This window comes from Patiria miniata, unplaced genomic scaffold (genome assembly GCF_015706575.1).
Source record: "Patiria miniata isolate m_02_andy unplaced genomic scaffold, ASM1570657v1 HiC_scaffold_6, whole genome shotgun sequence".
NCBI lineage: Eukaryota > Metazoa > Echinodermata > Asteroidea > Valvatida > Asterinidae > Patiria > Patiria miniata.
Genome location: NW_024037073.1, coordinates 19,561,294 through 19,581,744, shown reverse-complemented (window position 1 = coordinate 19,581,744; position 20,451 = coordinate 19,561,294). Strand labels below are relative to the sequence as shown.

Here is a 20,451-nt window from a genome sequence, read left to right as displayed (position 1 = left end):
CGTTGTTTGCAAATGTTGTATATTCCCTTTAACAAAGAGGAGCAAGGGGACATGCCTCTCCCAAGTTCCATAGCCATGGGGGAGATGGGGGGGGGGGGGGGGGCAAGTGCCCCCATAAAAATTGCGGATATTACAGTTTGAAGAGATAATTAATTTTTATTAATTATTTTGTGGGGTTTTTGTTGGTTTTTGTTTAGTACTTAAATCAGAAGAGGAGTGTAGACAACTCATCTGAAATAAATTTTATAGACCTTATTATCGCGGAAGCCATTTTTGATAGTGGCCACTTAATGTATTTTATAAATTGTAACTTGTTGAATGGGATGGTACCAGACTATTTATGCGTTCCAAGACTCACTTTCAATTTTGTTTTATGTGGTTTAAAACATTACAGTATGTTTAATCATAAATGTTTAATTATTTGTCTGAGCAGACTGATATTAATTTGTAATTTACTTTATTTCATTGCATTCATTTCTATATTTGCAAGTTCCAAAACTGAAGATTTTACCTCGCTTTCAATTTAATATGGCCGACACGTCAATAAAGCCTATTGCCCTTCCCCCAACAGATTTGTGAAATATAAAATTTATAGTAGGTAAGAAACAGGGGAAAAGAAATTATGTCCACCCACCCCCTTTAAAGTAGCAGCGGCCCGTCAGCCACCGGAAAATTTGGTTCGGGATCGACCCCCAATTAAATGCTGGTGCCCCCGCCCCCAATTATTTCCTCAAGCACGGAACTTGGAGAAGAAAATAAGAATCAAGCTAAAAAAGAGTGATCAAACCCACTGAGTGCCTCACTGCATCCATAAGTAAGAGAATGATCCCAAATAGGCCTAAGACGTCACGCTTTGTTTACATGTGCACTTTCCTATTTAGAGTAAGGTGGACAGTAATATAACCTGACACCTGACATTTCCACCAGAGCTATATATAGCCCGCACAATGACGTAACCGTGATTTACCACTTGCATGAGGCTGCGATTGCGCCATTCATGCTGGGAATTCCCCGTACATAATGATGTGGGAAATCCCCTTTCCACGCAATGTACGTGTGGCGTATGTGAAATTAACCGTGCGTACAGAAAACACCCATTGTCAACAGACATTTCGTCATTGGTGTTCTGGCATAGTCGATCGTCGGGGATTTAAATCGAATCGGAACAGTTTTCTAAGGGATATGAGGTCGTGAATTAGAGTCTTCGGGGTGTTTCAGTGAAGGTGGTAAGTTTCAGGGCATACATTTGATGTGTTAATCGAACTTTGCATCAAGATTGAGACTTTGTTTTTCCTGATATGTGGGAATCGAGTCAAGTTTGTTGTGTAGCATGAACAACACGTATAGGCCGATGTGCATTGAAATATGTTAATAAATATCCCCTTGCTTTTACTTGTAAACTAACTGTACATCTATATTTGTAATTGTTTTTTTCTCCCACGTTAATTGCTTCAAACATAACAGGGGCCCAATAAGCAAAGGGGAGAGTAAGGCCAAAAAAAATTAAGTCTCCGGTTTCTGGTATGGAGCTTGCCCAAAAAGTGGTGCGGCGACGCGGCTTTTTTTTTTTTTACCCGATTTTTTTGCTTATAATGTCGGCTGATGACTGCAAATGGTGCCCGACTAAACTTTAGCGCAATTATATGGGAGTCCAGAGAGGCCACATAAAGCTTATTCTCGATCGTCACCCCATCTAAAAACACGTTAAAATCGTGCAGCAGCAGAATTCAAGTCATAATAACTTTTTCATTTTGCCTACGCGCATGGCTACGGCGACGCGCGCGCATACCAGAAACCGGAGACTTTTTTTGTTGGCCTAAGAGGGGTGTTGGCTGAATTTTGGGAAGGGTGCTCCAGTGACATGTCCAGCAAGGGGGATGGTTGACATTTTAACACTTGTTTTTATTTCTAAAGGTACCAGTAATAGCAGGCACGGTTCTACGGGGGGGGGGGGGGGGGGGGGGGGGGGGGGTGGCTAGGGGGGGCTGTAGCCCCCAAAAATAAATTCCGTAAAAAAAAAATTGCATTAGCAAAAAGAAGGATTTTGTTGACATGCGAACGGTCTGCCCCTAAAGAAGAAATAGCCGTGACAAGGGTGCATTAGTTAATATAGTGTGAATGATTTTAGGATTTTATAGGCGCTCCCCATTGAAAATATGGCATGAGCCCTCCCCCCCCCCCCCCCACCCACCTATTGATTTTTGGAGGCCTAAGTGTCTGGAAAAAATAACCGGTCTACATTTCAGCACGCCTCCCTAAAAAAAATTCTGGATCCACCGTGCTAGCCCCCCAAAAATATTGGTTCTAGAACCGCGCCTGAGTAATAGAAGCGCCAGACCCTCACAACTTGTACTAGCAGTAATCCCTCCCCCCCCCACACCTTTATTTTTCAATTTCGTTTTCTGAATGAAAAAATATCAAGGCTGTTTTTGGAAAAATTTGGAGGGATTACTTCTAGCTTCTTGGCACTTGTCTGAACGTTTGACTAAATTTGACAGAAACATTTGAAGATGAATTTTTGGGCCCAATTTTGTATTTTGTTGGTGAAAATGTAAGGAGGAAAAGTCTTGTTGTTGTTTTCTTATTTGGGGAGGGGGGGGGGGCTTTGGTTAAAACCTTCAAGCATTGGGCCCCCCCCCCCCCTCATTGGGGCACTCAATGGGTGTTAACATACAAAGCTCACTAACTTTGTTATACTCCCAAATTTGTGAAGGGAGAGGGAGAAGGGGGAGTGTGGGAGTGCACAGACCTCTTGTGGGGGGGGGGGGGGGGAACACCCCTTTAGTGGGGGATGGGGCATAGAACTCAAGTTGCAGTGAACATTGCAAAAAGAAACAACACATAACAAAACAAAAACAATAACAGCAGGGTTAGCGTACATTCAAAAGCTATAACAGTGACCAGCATTTTAGACCAGCATCTGCTTTCTAATTCATTACACATGAGTCATTGTTATCATCATTTTATTTATTTATTTTTTAATATTTGTCAGGCAGAAATCACATTGCTTGATTTGCATGCCCCTCTTCCCACTCCTCTACACTACGCCCAATCGCCCAATTTTCCAAGATGCCGAGCAAGATGGGGAGCAATCAGACCACCGAGGGTGGACCATCGGGCTCAGCCGCGTCCAACGAGGTCCCAACATCGGCACCAACAGAAGATGGAACAGTTACCATCAACGACCGTTCATCAAGACAAACGGACTCACCACCGGGGATGGCTAATAGAAATGATGAGGCAGATGCTCCTTCAACAGAGGTGAGAATAATTATTTTACGCAATGTTTTAGGGCGATCAATTCCATTTAGTCAGATTTAGGCTGTCACTTAATTCGTTTCTTGGAACAAAAATCATCTGGCAGACCAGTTATTTAACAAAACAAAAATTGAAAACTTTAAATACACCACACTGATTCTTAACTTTGTTGTGCTTGTCAGGTGGATGAGACAGACTCAACAGTCAATCAACCGTTGCGCAGCAATGACAGTAAGTAATCATTTCTACAAGTCTTTATCAAAAGAAGACGTAGTGCCCACGTCTGTATGTTCATTACTAAGCATGCGTTCAAATTCTCAGAAAAGACTGGTCTTGATACCTCAGCAAAATTCAACTCTTTTTTAACCAGTTCGTGTTGGATGATACATACTCGCAATAAGGTTTTTCCGGTATTCGGAGCGGATGCAGATAAACATGCAACGTGCGAGGCTTGAAATATCTGTCTGCGACCCGCTCGCAGCAAGTGAGGCCAGAAATATAAGGGTGTGCTACACGCAGATGATGGCCTGAACCCGTCTAGCATTGAGTTAAATTTGTGAAAAACAATCCCGCGCCTGGGTCCGGTTATTATAATATAATGCCGGCTCAAAATGTTTAAAATTAAGGCAAGGTGTTAAAGTTCTATAACTTCAGAAAGCTTTTCGTGGCTTGACTGGGTTTTTTTAATTGCTCTGGTTATTGATCTTTTTTTTTAAATTTCATTGTTCGTCGCTGTATGGAGATTATCTTTGAAAAAGGAATTTATTTCTCAAAAATCAATCAATACACTGATCCCGTAAACCCAGCCTCATGGCAATTTGACCAATCAAAACCATAGTTAATTATAAAATATTGGAAGGCTTTGAGGTGGATACAAAAATATACTGCACGAGCTATGACAATATTGTACGAGTCAAAGATGAGTGCAATATTGTCATAGCGAGTGCAATATATTCTTGTATCCCCTGGAAAAAGCCATCCAATTTTATTATTATTTATATCAGGCTGACTTGATTCGCAAAAAATACAATTCAAGGCACTGTCATTTTCTTCAATTTCGTCAAACTATAAGGAGCTGCATGCCATTGTGCTTATTGACATCCGTGCGCGTATACCTGGCCTGCTGCTTGCTGCGTGGGCATCCATGTTCGACGGTACCGCGCACTACGCTCTGATGAGTGGTTGACAACTGTAAGTTTCTACGCTCTTGATCTTGCGGGAACCAGCCAAAAAGCCTGGATGAGGGTGCCCCGGACAATATCAAAAGTAATATTGTCCGCAACCCGGGTATATTTACTGACAATATTGCTGTCATCTGGGCAAGTTTTACAAAAGCATTCAATACGCTGATTTATTTTGACCACTGGAAGCCTGATATAAATATTTATGTCTGATATGCATGCACATTCACTCGATGCGTGCAGCTGGAACATGCTGTGTGGCATTTTGAATGTGCATGTGTTGTTTCTCACGTGCGAAGGTGGTTGGGCTTTGATCGATCAATGAATTCAATTCAATTCAATTCAATTCAAAATACTTTATTTATCCTTAAAAAGGCAATTGCATATGGTTGGACAGCTCATTAAAAACACTAAGTAGATTACAAGTCAAGTAAATGTATAAAATTTAAAACAATCACAAACAACATGTACTTCTCGATTAAAATCGGTGTAAAACTTCTCTAAAAACCTAATACCTTATACTATATATAAAAATAATGAGGCGATGAATGTACACATGACGACATCAAATGTAAAATGGCAAGTAAAAAATTAAAATTTAAAGTAAAATGATGGACCTTTAAAATCCAGATATCCATTATTTTATGGTCTAATGGCCACTGGAGTATTGAATGAAGACATCAGCAAGAGATATGTTTATTTTCAAAAATGTATTTGAAATTTGTTTCTTGATAACAGTTCATCCAGCCGTGCCTACCAGCAACCAATTCAGTGCCTTGTCGGAGGACGTTTCCTCCGAAGAGCCTTCTTCAACGCAAAATGCTCCCAGGCCGCTGCAGTCACAGCCCTGCCAGCCACGTGCACAACGCAACAGCCCAGCATCACAGAGGGTAGGAAGTAGAAGCCGGACGTTTTCCAACAGGGGCAACGGTGAAACTGCGACCTCGTCTGTGACGCCCCCATATTTGTCATATGAAAGCCGCCATTTTTTGGAAACATTCAATTTAAGGTGTGCTTAAGTTTTTTTTCTTTTTCTGTTTTCCACATCCAAACATATGAAATATAGACATCAGTCCCTAGAGTTATATTAAATTACTGGAGAGCTAGCTTGACTTACCACAGCCTTATTTTATCAATACTTTCAGTTTAAATGGTTGATTGGCTTGCAGAGAAATCAAAGTTCCTGATTTTCCTCTGTGCATGTCCGGACAAACACATGCAACAGCTAGCTGTGAGTGGATCTGTATATCAGTCTGACTGGGCCTGGGCCGATTGTGCACAATGAACCATTTAATTGCCGTATGGCCGTATTCGGAAGTACAAGTACTCGCACTCGAACGTACAAGTACTCGTACTCGGAGACCTGTACTTGTACTCGGAGGTACAAGTACTCGTACTAGGCAATACTCGGTACTTGGCAAAAAGTACTCAACTACAACACTGAGTATTTCTGTTTCTTTGAATGTGTGATAGGTTGGCCTGCTGGAATTGCTATAGACATCAGCCCAGAGGGAGGCATTCATGCCAGGGAGATTTGCTTCTTTGTTACCTTCAAAGGAATAAGGTCAGATGAAAGAGTTCCTTTAAAAAATATAGGTAGTTTCAGTCAGGAGCAGATCCTGCACCAAATTTTTCAAAACATTTTATTATTATTTTTTTTTGGAGGGGGGGCCATTAGAAGGCTTGAGTATTTTATTTTCAGAAGGGTGAGGGAATGATGCGTAAGTATCTTGCACTATTTGCAGGATTATGTGTAGGTGATGGCTTGCGAGGAAGATACGTAACATTTTAATTTGTTTCCTGAATAAGACAAAAAGGTGTCTAATTCTCTCCTCCGACTAAATAGTAATGTTTTGTTTGGTAGGGGCCATAGGCCCCCCCCCCTCCGCCAATGGTTATACAGTTGGCCTTTTAAAATTAACATGGAAAAGCTTAAGGTACACAATAATGCAAAGTTGGTAGTTTTCTGCAATTTATTTTGTACACTATCTGCATTGCAGTTCATCAGGAGTCACATCAATAGGCCAAATCATTTGCCATGTACACCACCAAAGTCGCAAGTAGGATTTAAACGGTATTTACAAGGAAACATTTTTAAACAGTCTTATACAAGGAAACATCTTTGTCATGGCTCATGTGAATCATCAGGCAATTGAAACTTGATTGATTATGTGAGGACCTGACCATAACTTGCACATCATTAGGAGATGACGTTCAAAATCTTCTGTAGTAGACCTAGGACATAATGACTCTCGTTTTGTTTACATGTGCACTTTCCTATTGAAGCCAGGTGGGGAGAAGCCAGCCAGTCGTCGCACATGTAAACAAAGCATGATGTCATTATGTCTGAGATCTATTTTATTCTCGGACGTTTCTTGTAACTCTGTGAAAACTGTAGAAGCTAGGGTACCATGGTCATAGAGATTTGATACTTATCTGAAACTCAACTTTGTTGCAAAAACATCTTGGTTTTGTGCAGGTTTGGGGTGTCATCCGTCAGAGAACTAATCCATACTATCAAGGATTCTACAAGATGTGCAAGAGTATCGAAACTACAAACCATTGTTTAAAGAGAGAACTTTGTTCGTACTGTCACAGTGAAGAAGAACAGAACATATGGAATGCTGAACGAGGTGGACGGTTTGCTCGAAGAGAGATTTGCAGGTACCTGCGCCATTCCCAGAATCTTCCACATAATCTTCCAAGGCAGCTACCACAACCTTCCACTAATGAGGGATTTCAAATTGTCCGAAATAAAAAGCGAAAGTGTTCGGAATCAGCTAGCGTTGACAGTCAAGATGCTCCCCAAAGCAATGACTCTCAAACAAGAAACAAGAAACAAACTGTCAGCCAATTTGCAGAACGCAAGAGATCAGCGATCATCACTGACAAAGACAGGAAAGCCTACAGAGATTTGATGTCAAAGGTCGGGGGCCGTTTCTTGAATCTTTGCGAGAAGTGCTTTGATAGTTCCCCTCCGGTCATGAGTGAAAGATCTGCAGAAGGGAAACACTGCAACGGCGAAGAGAAGCATCCCTGGAGCGAGGTAATGGTGCACGCTCTGATTACAAAGGGAGAACAGCAGTACCTGAAGATACGGACAGGATCACATCGCGGTGCCCGTCTTTGCCGTCACATCGTAAAACGCTTTGGATGCTGGCTGGGTGACTCGTGCAGTTATGCCCACAATGAGGTACATAACTTTTCCTTTAAATAATAAGCAGATGAATTGTGCCTATTTGCTCATATTACGTTAACACAATTGAAAGAAAAATGTACTCGGCCTAATATCAAAAGTCAATATTTGTGATATGTTCTCAAGGTTTTCTCCAACACTCAACTCTCTGCTCGAGCATATAGGCTGCATTACAAATAACCTGTTGATTTCTTTGTTGGCTCATACAGTGGCCTGTACATGTTACAGTTTGAGAAAACATGGATGTACAATTTTCAGGCTCCATTGCTAATTAATGCACGTAAAAAGTGTGCCCGCCTGCATACTTTTTTGTTGAAACCACATGCAATGTTGATTTACTTTGGCAAAATACCCTCTCAAGAAGGGTAATTTCACAGGGTATTTGCCTGCCGGCCCTTTCTTCAATTTGAGCAAAGTTTCAAACTAAATATTAGAAGGTACTTTTCTGGGTAGTTGCAAATAATCCTACGTGGCTTTTAATTCTTCTGTTTGGAATCATACAGGTTGAAATTGATGTGTGGAAATGCCCTGTCAGGCAAGACGTGATCGTGAAACTCGGCGCACCAGCATTCGCCCACAGAATACAGTATGCTGAAGAAGATCAAGCACACGAATCATCACGTCAAGTTGTTTTATACTCAGAAAGGACAAAAGTGTGGCGTATTGCTCAAGGGCGCCATCCCTCTCTCAAAAGACAGACCTTACCCGTTCTTTGTAGAAAGCGGGATCGTTGTGACAACGATTCCTGCACACATCCACACTTTCCCGAAGAAGTTGAGCTGTGGACTTACATGGGAAAGCACAACCGTGAGTTTGGGTTGACGATTTTTATGAGAAAAAATGTCACAAGTAAAGACTATTAAAGTATAACATTTAGCACACCGGCCTCCCCCCACATTGGCAGTTCTTGAATGTGTTGGATTGGTATTTCTGGCATGGCTTTGCCGGTGAATATTTGACCATGAACCTGTTCCGAATAGTTTTTCTCTCTCGTATCAGCACTGCATGCACTGATCTTTATAGAAATTTTTACCATGACGAATGTTCGCCTTGGCCTCGTTTACATTACAGACCTATAGCAATTTTGGAATTTCCTTCCCTTTAAAAAAAAAATCCTCGACCTGTGCCACAAATCAGACACAGAAGAAGGAATATTCTGCAACAGGCCTTGATTTTAAACAATAAAGGAAGAAAACTTGTGCTTTAGGAAAAACAGGGGAATTTTGTATTTTTGTTGAATCCATGCATGGCTGTGTCTCGAATTCAGGTCGTCGGGCCCGTGGACTAACACTTTATCCATTGAGCGACTCATTAGCTTGGGTTAAGAGGGTAATTTATTATCTTGTATACGTACCTTCATGATGTGCATATGCAGAGGAAGTGCCAGCACAATAGCAGAAAGGACCGGTTCATGGTACTTTAAACACTTTGAAAATCTAGTTAGATAAAATGAAATAGGAAAAGTGAATGAAACTTGAAACTTAAGGTGGTTTATTGTCAAATTGCTTATACCTTTACATAAATGAAAGACAAGCCTCATGAAGTATATTGCACCTAATTAGCAAAAGTCAAATGAAAGGATACAGGAATTAAAATCTTTCAAGTATTGGGAGTATTTTCTAAATATTTTATTTTCTTTGGGTATGCAGTCGGGACATTGGAGGAAGTCATGTCCATCACATCCAAGATTCAGCCGTACTGCTGCTCCTATTGCAGTCAGCACTTCGAGCAAATGGTTGAGCTGAAACAGCATCTGCAAACTGTCGGCCACAGGGCAAGGGTCGATTCTGACAGAGAGAAAGATTGGAAGCATCGCAAACCCCCCTGGAATGTTGAGGATGGAAACTATCGGCTATGTGAAGTGTAAGTACATGTTGATTTACTTCCAACAGGCCCGTTTAGGTCATATTTCAACTAAATTTGAAAATATAAAAACTTTGTAAAATATCTCTGACTTCACAGCAAGTTAGCAGTTTTTCAATGTGATAGATGTGTGAGGTATACTGTAAAGTGCAGCTGGGACATGATTTAATTGGGGGATTTTCCATGAGTGTTTGGACATTAAGTATCATGAGTAGTTGATTTACGCATGGTCCTGCCGCGGCCAGGGCCAGCCACATTTTTTGGGAGCCTCCAACGAAATACTTAATCCATGGGGAAAAACTTGCTATAATGTGAAGTTATGGTTTCCTCAATTAATTTCAATTCATAATGATTAAGGGAATAAATATTTCAGATGTCGGGTTTCAACAAGTATGTTTAAAACCAGCTAGGGGCCTGGTTGCTGATAATGGCCCAGGCCAAAGGTGAGGGCCATTATCAGTGTCAATTAAGGGCCCTATATAGCCGGTTTTCGTACTTGTTTAATACTGGCCAAACACATTTATTCCCACTCATAAATACCTTTTGGTCAAAAAGTCAAAACAAGTCAAGAATTCATAAAATGTCAACAATGTTGTTCAACGTTTTGGGGGCCAGTCTGCTCGCAAAGCAGATCTGTTTGTGTCCAAATATTCATAAAAAAAAAATTGAATTTGTTGAAGAGTGCGGAGAACACGGCTTTAACAAATAAGTATGGTTTTGGTTTGTCCTAGGGTTGAGGGTGGCACGTGTTTGTTCAGCAGTACTACCCCCGAGAACAACAGCTGCACCAAGGCCCACAGTCGCGAAGAGCTGGACGAATGGAAAGAGCGCCACCAGTATCGTATGGCCAAGATCAAGACAGCCAGGGACAGGAAGCTTCATTCTTACATGGGCGACTTGCTGGCGATGCACGAAGCTGGAATGGATGTGGTAGGTTTGCTGACAGGCCCCAGGCCAGGGGTAGAGGTGGGGTTTGGGGTTAGAACAAGCGTTCATCCCAGAATCAAAATTAGAAGCCTTATAGACATGAATATTTGATTCTAAAAGTCAATCACTCCATCAACAAGTTTGGCTAAACACAAAGTGTCTAGAGTCCAAACGTTTCAGGGGCTCTTGATTTGGCCCCGAACCCCACGCCATTATGGTTTCGCACTTTGCACTGCATCAGTTCTGATCAAAGTACTAAGTACCCCACTTTTGAGAAGTGATTGATGCCCTTGCACCTAACATTCTTTGGTAGGATAAGCTGCAATTTGTATAAGGGATGAATGCAAAATTGAACATGCAGTATCTTGACGTTGAATCCCGAGGTACCCTATAAAACCCTGTCAAACCTCGTAAATCCTCAAAGAAAACTTCAGGTAATCCTCAAGTTATAACTTCGCATTTTCCCCCAAGTATAATAGTAAGACAACAGCAAAAGGATGTCAGAAGTACCGGTGTCTTTTTTTGCCCTTTTTTTTTTTTAAATCAGTTTGAAGACAGACTACCCGATGTTGATGTAGACTGCTCGGAGGAGTTGAACAAGCATCTTGAAATTGACAGCACTCCTGGATCTCGTGTACATACCTTCAGATGGGAGTTCAGCATCAAATCCAAATATGAGGTTTGTTTTATATTTGTACTTGATCGTGAAAAAAACTACTTATCCCGAGGGTGTGTACTATGATCTGCTGAATTATAACAGAAAGTAAAATGCAAATTTTGTACACAAAGAGGTTGATCTTTACAAACGTATTCTCTACAGCCAGGGGCGTAAATCCCTGGGGGACGGGGGAGGGGGCATATCCCCCCACTTCTTGACCGGGGCGGGGGAGGGAGGGAGAGAGGGATGATCCAATGGCCCATCCCTCTCTCCCTCCCTCCCCCGCCCCGGACAAGAAGTGGGGGGATATGCCCCCTCCCCGTCCCCCAGGGATTTACGCCCCTGGCTGTAGAGAATACGTTTGTAAAGATCAACCTCTTTGTGTTTGGACTTATGGACCTAATAGCACTGAAAAATGGGGAGCAAATGCAAAAGCTGTAAATGCACCGTTTTGATGCAAGGTTGAGGTGCATTGGGGCCCAAATATTGTGAAGCGTTTTGATACCTTTGATATAAAGTACTATTTAAGCACCACCTTATTATATTATAATATATAATGTGGTGTTCAGTCCCCTAAGTATATGATTTGATGAGGCTTTACAAACAATCAGCTTTGTAAAGAAAGTACAAGACAGACACTTCAATTTGTTTTTGTTTGATGTTAACCCATCAGAAACCTCTGAAGGAAGTTGGCTTGCTTTTCCCTGACCCCCACGTCAGTTTCTACCTGTCCAAAAATGCCATGGACCATGACAAGCTGCAGGTTTGCCCAGGCAGTCTCCTGGCTGATGATGGAAGCAGTGGCAGATACCGAGTTCAAGTCGTCTTCACAACGCAGATGTTGGGAACTTTCAGCCAGTCGGTGGTGTTCAACTTTGGCGGTGAGCCGGTGCTGTACCGAAGACTGCAGGTTTGTGCCTCCAAATGAATCTTTTTCTAACCGAAATTTCCTTTAACAGCTGTAGCCCGTAACATCAAAGACTAACTTTCTAGCATCGAATCTTCATTTTTGATATGAAACAAATTGGTCCTGAAAAGCGAAGTGAATTGTTTTTTTTTCATAAGTTTGAGCAAATCGAAAAATACAACTTTACGCAATCTTTTACAATTCAAAGAGGAAAAGAAAGCAAGACAGCAGCCCCCCCCCTCAAAATATTAAGAACCAGCGGCCGTATTCACAAAACTCAAACTTAAGAGATAACTTAAGCCAGACTTAAATCTTAGCACCCTACTAACTTAAGTGGGACGCTTAATATGGTATTCACGAAAGATCTAAGCACCCCAATTATATTAGTGCTCAACTTAACTTAAGTGTTCAAAACAGTCACTCTTGCTCAATGCACAAAATATGTACGTCATAAACGTTCCTACGCAGCAGCAGTTCAATCAATAATGTGCGTGCTTCCTTAACATTATCATGCGTGCGCGTATTCTGCGACGCAGTTTCCAAGCTCAATTTAATACACAAAAACTTATCTGCGTCACGTGCGCGTCCACCTAGTTCGTCATGCACATCGTATGCTCTCAGTGCATGTCGTTATTTACCATAGTTTTTACGGTCGTTTGAACAACTAAACTACAAGTGAATTGTTCATTTTATTTACTATCGAGTATGAAACAATTTGTCATGATGATTTATGTCATACGCGCTGGAAGGTAAGACAGTTAATTTAAATTAATAGCCTTTCGGCAGTCACGTGGTACATTGGTTTCGTCAATCGTACCCGTGCCGCCCACATAAAAATCAACAAATCGTTCGAAAATGACTGTCGGAATGTCGACGAACTACAATCTTAGGGTTGTCACACATTATTTTCAACTTGGCTTTCCTTTTACAATCATTCATTATTGACGATATTTCCCTCTACCCCTAGAAAGTCCAATTTTGTGCCTAAAAATACCAACCAACGGAAAGGAATAAAGCCGCCATGACACCCTAGTGCCCCACTTAACTTGACTTAAGACAGGTCCGACCACACTTAGATTTAAGTCATGAAAATAAGTGGGGCGCTTAGTGAAAATGCTTTGTGAATACTGCTTAAATTGTAAAACCAGTCTAAGTCGCATATTTAAGTGGGGTGCTTGCTTTTTTATGACTTAAGTCGTTTTGTGAATACGGCCCCAGGTTTAAGATTCTTACTCATGCAATGGAATGTAGGTTGATGTTGGAGCTGGAGACTTGCAGATCCCTGACGTGCCAGACAGAGTGGTTCTTGAACCCTGGAACAGCAGCAACAGCCATATTGTCAAGTTCACAGATGCTGCAGGCACAGCTACCATCTCACAAGCAGAACAGGAGCTGATGGACCGACTGCTTAAGCAGTACCCTCCACCAACATTGCAGAACAGACGCCATGACAGCAGCATCTCAGAAACACTCACCCGAGACAACTACCGACAAGTCATGCACAGGGTGCTGTACATAGAGGAGAAGGAATGCAACAAGAAGATTTACAGGTCAGAAAATACAGAGAGTGATGTTTCACTATCTAGACAACTGAAAATTCACTCCGTCCAACTGAAACTAGGGACGGGACAATTTAAGAGTGAAATTCATTCAGTCAAAACGAGTTTGTATAGGACTGTTCGTTTAAGAGCATTTCAATCTAAAATTAGAGTGATTTTGGACCTTTTTTAAACTAACAAAGCAAATCATCAAGTCATGAAACTTTTGTCTCCATGAACTCAAAATGTTGTCTCATTCTAACTTTGGCACAATTGACCACAAATGGTTTTTCACATTTGTGTGATGAACTGGCCTATACGTTAAATTTGCAATTCTCTTTTTGGCAATCCTTTTTCAAAGTTTGAAATATTGTCCTTTTGGAAATATTGTCCTAGATTTGCAACATCCAGCATCCTCAAGGTTAGCTCCAATCTGCATCTTCCAGATGGCATGCATTGTGCCTTAGAAGGGCACATGTTTGCCAGCATCGACCTCCAGCAGGCTCTGATGGATGACTCCACGACAAGTCAGATTATCAGCAAGAGTGTTCAGAACATACTGCTCAAGTTCGGTTCCTCAAACAAGGTAAACGGATAAAACCCTTAAAAATTGCTTTAACTGTAATAAATCAATTAAAAAAGGTCATCCTTCCCCTGGCAAATTAAAATAAAAATAGAGTAGTGAGGATTTGTGCTAATAAAATGTGGAAGACTCTCTTTTGAGAAGATGTGTGCTTCTCAAAAGAACCGGATGGTTGTGAAACTTGACATTTCGATCACTACGCTCTGATCGCTTCAGGAGAAAATATGAAAAGAAAAAAAGAATCCTGTCATAGATCGAGCAATTTAACCCGTTCAGGCCGGGATTTTTTTGACAGGAACGGAACGAGACGTGGAATTACTTTGCACTTGACCTCAAGCCAGGTGGGTTGAAGCCATCACCCTCGGGCAGCACACTCACGTTTCTGGCCTCGCTCGCTGCGTGAACTCTGGCATGAACTGGTTAATTAAGTCTCTTAATAGAAGTTGAATCAAATTGCAATAAAATTGTCTTTATTTGAGTATGATTACTTTTCGAATACCTCGTATTTGGATTTTTTAATGACCAATGAGCAGTATTCCATGTGTAGCAAGATTGGCAAAGAATAAGTCTTTGAATTGTTTTTGGCATTAGGCAAAAAAATATGTCTTTCACTGGGGGATCCAGTTGGGTTACCGCTTGGAGGGACTGAAAGGGCTCTCACTATTTGAGAACATTGCGGTCAGAGCCGGCATGGCCAGTGGGAGGGGGGGGTGCGGTGCCCCCTCTGCACCTCCCTCCCCCCCCCCAGGTTTGCACAAGAAAAATTGTCAGCGAATTTGCTTGAGAGCAAATATTTTTTATTTGATAGGTATATGAAGCAGCCATTCTTCCAAATCAGACATTTGGACGTGGATCCCAGACTACCGTCCATGTAAAGCTGAGCAGACAGTGTGTCAGAGATCAGGGGCTCCTGACTGACGGGTCTGAGAAAGATGTCACAGTTCAGCTGCAGCTGGACAGGACGCAGTTTTGCTTTATGCATTTCGCTGTCGACCAACTGCAAAATATGGACATGGTGTTGCCAGATCCAAACAAGCCACAGCGGTAAGTAGAAGAAATGCAATTTGTTTTGTGCATCTTGGCATTTTTCTGATGATTTTGCATTTTTGGCATTCATAAATAGGTGCCTTATTCCCAGATGAATGAAATCCACTCATATCACAGACACGCAATTTCTGGCAGGAATAGAGCGTAAAGTTGACCTGAAAACTTGCAAAAAGTTTACAAGAATGTAGCACATCCGGGTACTTATATGTCAATTTTTGGGGGGATTTTTGTGTGTCCTGATTGGGCCCTTCCAATCAAAAGCAACAAACGAAAAGAAAGCATAACAGTTTACAACCTGTCAAACAATTGCGTATTGATGATTGTTATAACATTAATAAGGTTGATCCCAACTTCTGTTGAATCGATCGTGCAGATAACAGTTAGGTACATTCAAACACAGGTCAGCTGTGTCTACACTGACTAGTGCATGTATACTGAGTTGACTAGTAAATCCAATATTGGGTTTTTCCCTTGTGAGTGGAGGTGTTCGTTGATTCTCTTCTGTGCCACAAGGGTTTTTCTCTGGCTTCTCCAGTTTTCCACCCTCCGCATAAAAACAAAAACTTTCAATCTGGCTGATGTGTTCCATGGTCATACATGGGTCGTCTGGTAGCTGCCCATTAAGGCACCTTTACATATTCTGTCGGTTTTAGACTAGGTAATGTAGCTGCGGCCTTCACAATTCAGCCTCTACTGCGAGTAAGGACGATTAGCCACCCAAATTCACTATTTAGTTGTTTAGAAATTACCATATGGGCCTTTAATTGTTTTTCGATTGTTTTAGGCTGCCAGATCATTGCCGTCCATGGACTAACGAGGGGGCAAACCCAAAACAGGAAGAAATTGTGGACTTCATCAGTAACTCCGGTGGTCCGGAAGCCCCTCCGATGCCCGGCGTGGGACCTGTGCTCGTCTGCGGACCCTTTGGAACTGGGAAGACATTCACGCTGGCGACAGCCGTGAAGGAGACCTTGGACAAGCGGCCGCAGTGCAAAGTGCTGATTTGCACTCACTCAAACAGGTAAAACTTTTTCAAAATCAATATTGTTTAATTTTTTGTAGCAAGACTACACAGCAAAAATACATGATCTTTAAACGCTCAACAGTGTCAATAATATATGAGGCTAAACATGCTGTAATATAGCCAAAGTTTCATATAAAACTGTTAAACCACAATCTATGAAATTGATTAAGTTGATTTTCCGTTTGAATTATATTTTGAAATGATCACATCCAATTGTTCATGGTGTTTACTAAGTGAGTTGCAGAATTTTTTGTTTCCAGTAAATGTTTATTAGTTTAGCTTAGGAAGACATTATACTCACGTGTATATAGTTCAGGGGGTTTTTTTTGGGGGGGGGGGGGAGCACAGCCGGTGTGTTATTTTGTAATTGCAACATTTCACTGTAAGCTGGCTTACATTCACTGAATGCTCTTCATGTTGTCTGCAACTCTTTGAAAAATATATTTATACTAGAGTGACACCATTATTGTCTCTTGCAGTGCTGCAGATTGGTACATCACCAGCTACCTCCACAGTTTTGTGCAGGCAACTGGTGGGAAGATGATCCGCGTCTATGCCACTTACCGTAACATCGGATCCATCGAGAAAGACGTCCGCCCCTACCTCCTCAAGGATGAAGCGGGCAACATTAGGCTCCCTGTGGAAGAGGATGTAAGAACCTCGCAAATTGTCGTGACAACACTCACCACGGCAGTTCACCTGGTCAAGGAGGACCTGCGAGGTTGCTTCAGTCACATCTTGATCGACGAGGCTGGCCAGGTTTTGGAGGCAGAGGCACTGATGCCCCTCACCATGGCAACCAAAGACACGTGTGTTGTCTTGGCTGGGGACCACATTCAGATGTGTCCCAAGGTTAACAGACGTTTTTTTGTTGAGCAGAAATTTCTGTATTTCATTACATCAGTTCACATATTTTTTTGCAAAAATATGCCAATCCTGGATAACTGTGCAGAAATGTCCCATGAAGTTAATTCAGGAGGGATTGATAAATAAGGCCGTAAAAGACATTGCAAAGTACCACATGACCATCCGATTTCCCCGTGATTGGTCACCTGTGCAGGAAGGTTAAGATTGTTTACGACAAAATCTAGGGGATGATCTAATTAGTGCAAGCGCCCCCCCCCCCTTTGCGCCCCCCCCCCCCCTTTGCGCCCCCCCCCCTTGCCCCCCTTGCCCCCCCCCCCCAGGACGCTCGTGGAGGGGAGGTTCTATCAGGAGTCACATTTGCTCTCCTTGTCATTATTGTAATGGCTTTACAGAGAGGTTCAGACATTTTAAAAACTCCAACTGACTATTTTGATTGCAGATTTTCTCGGAGAAGATCCGGGATGCAGGATTTAACAAGTCCCTCCTGGAACGCTTGTGTCTGGCCAAGGCCTGCAGCATTTTCCTCACGGCAAACTATCGGACGTGCCAGCTTATTCTGGATTTCATCGCCAAGACTTACTACAACCAGACTTTCCGAGCCCAAGTTGTTCAACCTCTGCATGCGAAATTCCACCCACTGATGTTCAGCCTGGTGAAAGGAACGGATCAGCCAGCAGGGAAGTCGTATGTCAACACCCATGAGGTATGATGAAAGTGAAGTCTTAATTAAAATTTGGGATAATTCAGTGAGGTATCTGGGAACAATCAATTGTTTTGGTAAACACGGAGGTGTAGTCATAGAGAAAAAAATGTTTGTAATTAAAATTGAAATTAAATATGTTTAATTGTTTATGGTGAATTAAAATAGAGTATTTACATTTTTTTCTTCATCATAGATCTTAATTTGTTCATACTTAAACTTTGCAACAGCTCCCATTGGTTTAGTGCACATCTAAATGTGGCGTAATTATGCAAAATGAAAGGTCTCACATATGCAAATTAGGTATGGGAAACTTCTAGCCAATGAGAAGTGTTGCCTCCAGGTACAGATGCTTTTTAGCAGGAATCGTATATTAGCCATTTTGTGACAGTTATTCAAAGCACACCAAGGTTTTCATTTCTCTTGGATTACTATTGGTATTAGTATCGGCTGTGGCGTAAGCTTAAAACAGAAGATTAGTTTATTGGGTATGCTCCCTTATTTGAGACCGAGTATAAAAAGTAAAATCATATTTTTACAAATGTTTTTTTTTTTTTAGGTTCTTGAGGTAGTGAGGAGAGTGAAAGAGTTGAAACAAGATTGGCCCAGAGAATGGGAATCTTTCACTGATGCAAACAGTATCGGGGTAATCACTCCATGCATAATGCAGGTAAGTTGCAAATAACTCACGTCTATTTAATTTTACATATATTTCTTGAATTCGCTTGGAAAAATATACAGAAAAAATTATTAAGAATGTATAGCTCTCATGGAAGACCTCGGGGGAATGATCCTGAGTTTTGCGCAAGTGGTGTCTGTATATTTGGCTTTTCCAAAAATGCAAAGTTGCAGAAAAACCTTTCTTTTTGTTCTTCTTTTTTTCTGTCTTATTCTTTTTCTTCATCTTATTCTTCTATCTCAAATCCCATAGACTTAATTTGTACACAATGTTTTTCTGTCTTTTACTTTGGGCATTCATCTTCGTCACGCATCATATAAAGTTAGCATAGGCAAGGACCTCATAGCAAAGTCATGTCTAAAAAATGTGACGTCATCATTAATAAAATAGAAATGTTTTACTCTGATGTGTACCATCGATGACATTAAATTCCATATCGGAAAGTACTACTGAATGACATAGAGATTAACTATCTTCCGTGTGTTAAGACTAATTGCAAATTTCCCCATCTACTCTTTCTAATATCCGGCAGGCCCGTGTCAGTCGTGACAGTTTGAGGAAGGAGGGACTCGGCCATGTCACTGTCGAAACAGTGGACAATGTTCAAGGTTGGTTAGTTCTTAATTCTCTGATAATTGACCGTTTGATCAAGTCAACATATGAAAATAAGTTAAACTGCTGAAAACTGCTAACTTGATCGACTTGACCTATACAAACAAAAGTTAGATGGCCTGATGTTTAGATTCTCGTGGAATCTTTAACTAAATATTCTGAAAGGATTGAAACATTAAGTCAACAAACAAATGAATAATGATTACTTATGATTTTTTTTGGCACTCTCATAATTGTTCATTAGGAAAGCAGTTTAGAGTTGTGATCATCACTACAGTGCGCACTCGTAAAACCCTCAAAAAGCCCAGCTCAGGTGCAGGAGTCTCTGTTGAGAAGGAGGAGTTCTTCAGCAGCTTTTTCTCTGATCCAAAGGTGCTCAACACGGCCTTCACTCGCACCAAGTCGCTGCTGCTCGTTGTTGGCGATGCAGCAGCTCTGTGCTCATTGGGTAGCTGTTCGACAAAATGGATGAAGTACCTGAAAGTCTGTGAGGACAACAATAGCCTGTTTCCCTTGGTGAGTAGCCATTCAACAGCCAAGAGCATGTTTTGGGCGAGAACTAGGTCAACAGTAGTTCAGCTAACATAACTGAAACACAGGACGGTTGGACTACGTTAGTTAGGAACAAGACCGAAAACTTTTTTCCCGTTCTGATGCGGCCTAACGGGAAGGAACACCAATATTATTCATAATCTTCCAATTCTTCCGCGTGCGCACGGGCCCCATTCCACATGCATTCCTGTTTTTCATCCATACAATAGCGCAGTCCAGGTGCATGAGCATGTTTTGTGATCTACACTGAAACTCCGGTGAATGACGGGGAGCATTACTGAACATAACAAAAGCACAGTACAATGAAGCGTTCCTGTCTGCCCGGTGATCCAATGTTTTTGCCACATTCTACCCTGTGAGAACGGTCCTATTGTTATTATTATTGCCTCTCGTGCCAAATGAGAAGGAACGTGTTTTCACGCGTGGGACAGGAAAAATGTTTTTGGTCTTGTTCCAATAGCTATTTTGAACCAGACCACAGGTCACGGTTGCATCGCTAGTTAATGCCTATAACAGCATGCATCATAATGCACATCAGGGAGCCAGGATCAAGAAGTTTTGGGATGAAGTTTTTACCAACATTTGACTAAAGGCAATCGCACATTGCTTGGATGGGGGGGAGGAGGGGGCTGAACACAATCTCCCCTATGGTAGTGTTTTCAAAAGCATATGATAATGGGCACTATCGGACAATATAGGGGATGCTCTTCATGGCGACATAGTTGCTGATGTTTGCATGACATGAAAAAAGGGCACTATTGAAAAGAGGGCACTCGTGTAAAAAGGCACTTGTAAAAAAAGTTGCGGAAAAAAGGGGAAATATCCCTTCCCCCAAGAAATGCTACACCACTTATTCTCA

General features: G+C 41.6%; 1 protein-coding gene across 5 annotated transcripts in view; it reads left to right on the top strand.

The window, feature by feature from the left end:
- LOC119742480 overlaps positions 1–20,451 on the top strand; it is a 39,398-nt gene that overhangs the window by 1,543 nt on the left and 17,404 nt on the right. For 4 of the 5 annotated variants that reach the window (XM_038218419.1, XM_038218417.1, XM_038218418.1 and 1 more), the window contains exons 2-20: positions 2,993–3,261; positions 3,441–3,489; positions 5,178–5,448; positions 5,913–6,003; positions 6,919–7,632; positions 8,139–8,442; positions 9,285–9,498; positions 10,230–10,428; positions 10,973–11,104; positions 11,757–11,993; positions 13,242–13,540; positions 13,925–14,114; positions 14,920–15,155; positions 15,943–16,179; positions 16,662–17,034; positions 17,489–17,752; positions 18,309–18,419; positions 18,961–19,036; positions 19,285–19,556. In XM_038218419.1, coding sequence (XP_038074347.1) covers positions 3,070–3,261; positions 3,441–3,489; positions 5,178–5,448; positions 5,913–6,003; positions 6,919–7,632; positions 8,139–8,442; positions 9,285–9,498; positions 10,230–10,428; positions 10,973–11,104; positions 11,757–11,993; positions 13,242–13,540; positions 13,925–14,114; positions 14,920–15,155; positions 15,943–16,179; positions 16,662–17,034; positions 17,489–17,752; positions 18,309–18,419; positions 18,961–19,036; positions 19,285–19,556 — 4,461 coding nt within the window. In that variant the 5' untranslated portion in view covers positions 2,993–3,069. Of the gene's footprint in view, positions 1–1,103; positions 1,227–2,992; positions 3,262–3,440; positions 3,490–5,177; positions 5,449–5,912; positions 6,004–6,918; positions 7,633–8,138; positions 8,443–9,284; positions 9,499–10,229; positions 10,429–10,972; positions 11,105–11,756; positions 11,994–13,241; positions 13,541–13,924; positions 14,115–14,919; positions 15,156–15,942; positions 16,180–16,661; positions 17,035–17,488; positions 17,753–18,308; positions 18,420–18,960; positions 19,037–19,284; positions 19,557–20,451 lie in introns of those variants that run through there. The other variant, XM_038218416.1, reaches the window with a different exon arrangement.